Here is a 2,767-nt window from a genome sequence, read left to right on the forward strand (position 1 = left end):
TGGAAGGGCGATGAGGAGGGCCGCCGCCGCCGCTGGAGCAACGCCGTTGCTGGTGGCCGACGACTTATGAGCGCGGTGGTCAACGGTGAGCAGCGCATGGATCTGGCATGCCGGCAACCGGATCTGGCGTAACGGCAGCCGGATCCGCCGCTCGTCTCCCTCTCCTCTCACCGGCACACAACGCGTCGTTCCGCTGCATGCCCCTGCCAAAAGCGAGCGAGGGACGTGTCCCCCAGCAGAGGCGCGCGTTCCATCGCCTCGGGCGAAACGGCTAACGGCTTCGGACGGAGGGTGCTAGGGGGACGACCTGGGGCTACGCATTGAACATGGCCTAAGTGATTTTACATATTGAAATTTTACATAAGCAAGCCGGACACATTAACTCACATGAAACATTCAACAGAAGTTTTACACGTATTAATTCACAAAACCAAGCTTGACATAGATCACATATATAACAATTTGTTTCAGAAAATATGCCCTTCCTTCCTTTATTCACTTAGATCACATCCTCCACAGAGGGGACCCACACAATTAGTGTTGGAACCACTGCTATGGGTAGACCTCAAAGACGCCTCGAGCTCCCAGTTTCTTCACAATATTGTAGTCACTGAAGCCTGCTTTGCTGAAGAGATCACGCCAATCATTCTCGTCTCGCTGTCGGCCTTTGGTCACCACCATCATAGCCACATCCATGAGGAGCTGGGCTTCTAGCAGCAGTCCTGAAGGAGCACCAATAACTATATCTATGATGATCACCTTCCCTCCATCTTCTCGGGTTGGAATAGCTTTCTTGCAATTAGCTAGGATCTTCACACAATCCTCGTCATTCCAGTGGTGAAGCACAAGCTACCATGCACAAAAAAGTCATAGAAAAGTTAACAAATGCGCAATTTGAATTACACACTTCGTGGCGCACTAGTCGTTAACTGTTCTTCTATATAGGAAATGGATTCTAATTAATTACTCAAGACTCAAGACGATGTCTTCCGTATTTGCATGTTATCCTAATATTATAAAAAAAATAACAAGATATATCGATATATGATATATGACTTTAAAAACATCCAAATTCAAATTCAATCATCACAAGTTATAAAAAATAATAAATCAAACTCTCACTGGTATATATACGTGCGCTGAAAATCACTTTTAATTTTAATTTATTTCAGTTAATACTACCTGGAGCATCACAGCTTGAGCAGGTGGGATCTCACGGAACATGTCGCCCGCTACGTAGTTCACCACACCAGTTCGTGTCTCGCCAATCACCCGGGGAAAGTCCAGCACGGTGAACTTGATGTGTGGGAAGGCCTCGACGATGGCCTTCGCCGCCCTGCCGTCACCACCGCGGCAATCGGTGAGCGACTCCACCCCCTGGAACACCTCACGGCACTCCCGGAGAACCGTGGGGAAGTCTGAGTGGTCGTGCGCCGCTAGAGCTTCGTTGAACATCGAGTCAGACTCCGGGTCAAGGTTCGCCATGCTCTCGTCGAACAGCGCGGCGCCGTGCACCTCCTCGAACGGCGACGGCGGCGCCGAGGACGACGGCGGCAGGTCCTTCCCGAACCAGTCCGCGAGCCCCATCGCCGCCTCCACGAAGTGCCTGGACGTCGCGGCGAGCACCACAAGCACCTGGCTCGGGTGGCCGTCGACGACGGGCGCTGCGCCTTCGCCTTCCACCAGGAGCCACGACAGCGGGGTGAGGCGGTACATCCCGGCCCACCCGGTGGCGGTGTCGTCGGCAGCGGCGAAGACGCCCGAGTTGACCAGCAGCCGCATGAGGCGGCGGAGGAACGGGAGCTTGGCGGGCGGGAGGGAGAGGGCGGCGACAAGGTCGGGCAGCGAGGCGGTGCCGCCGGCGCGGTGGATGGCGGTGGGGATGCCGAGCTTGACGGCGCACTGAAACGCCATGGACGTGACGAAGTAGAGGCTGTGGCGCAACATGTCGGCCTGCGCGTGCAGCAGCTCGTCGTCGGTCGGTGGTGCCAACATGTTGGGAGGCTGACCTGCCATTAAAAATTGAAATCTAGCTAGCTATCTCGATCGCGATTAACTTCTCGCGACTGTGGTATGTTTGTTGTATTAGCATGGGTACGAGTGACGGGTTTAAATAGAGTGAGGCTCAGCGATTCAACTGTCAACTGTGGCTCGTGTTCAGCGTGGAAATAGAAAATTGTTGTCAATGGCCGAATGGCCTACAGTTAGATATGGTAGTTTGATTTCGTTTTTTATTTGTACACGTGTGCACTGTTATGGCGATACGATAGAAAATCTGTAGGTTGATACGTGGGTACTAGTTATTTAGAAAATCTAATTATAACAAGGTAGCCCGTGCACATGCGCGGGCATCTTGTTTAACACGTTTAAAATTTGAGACCCACTACGATTCTCTCTATTGATAGTAGAAAGTAATCTAATCCGTTGATCTTATTTGATCGAATGATTTAGATCTATTTATACTACCACCCTAAATAGCAGTAGTTCAAACATGGAGAGACATTACTATAAAAAAAGTGCGTAAGGGGTATAATTATCATTTAGTAGTCACTAAACCTAGTTTTATTCTTGTTTGGCTTATTTCGATGGAATATGAGCGATGCCAGCACAATAAATAACCACAGATTGATCAATCTAGCCCGAAAAAAATATATAAATGAAAAGGTTAGCCTTAATCAATGTATTAGTAAATAACGAATGGATCAGATCATTTCTACTGGTGATATAATAGTATCAGTAGAGAGCATCGGATCACCACTCAAAATTT

At 49.7% G+C, this 2,767-nt stretch overlaps 1 protein-coding gene across 1 annotated transcript; it reads right to left on the reverse strand.

The window, feature by feature from the left end:
- Positions 1 to 314: 314 nt before the first annotated feature.
- On the reverse strand, positions 315 to 2,105 carry LOC9269972 (flavonoid O-methyltransferase-like protein Os11g0303600). Its single transcript, XM_015761109.3, has 2 exons — positions 1,183 to 2,105; positions 315 to 849 (listed from the first exon to the last, which is right to left on the reverse strand). The coding sequence occupies exons 1-2, from the start codon at positions 2,014 to 2,016 to the stop codon at positions 553 to 555; spliced, it is 1,131 nt and encodes a 376-aa protein (XP_015616595.1). The 5' UTR covers positions 2,017 to 2,105; the 3' UTR covers positions 315 to 552.
- Positions 2,106 to 2,767: the final 662 nt, after the last annotated feature.

Source organism: Oryza sativa, chromosome 11 (genome assembly GCF_034140825.1).
Source record: "Oryza sativa Japonica Group chromosome 11, ASM3414082v1".
In the NCBI taxonomy this organism is placed as follows: Eukaryota; Viridiplantae; Streptophyta; class Magnoliopsida; order Poales; family Poaceae; genus Oryza; species Oryza sativa.

Excerpts from the sequence above, each read along its gene's own strand:
- LOC9269972 (XM_015761109.3), bottom strand. The coding sequence starts at position 2,016 with ATGGCAGGTCAGCCTCCCAACATGTTGGCACCACCGACCGACGACGAG. Across the intron at positions 850-1,182 it reads CTCAAGCTGTGATGCTCCAG|CTTGTGCTTCACCACTGGAA; the intron begins GTAGTATTAACT and ends TGTGCATGGTAG.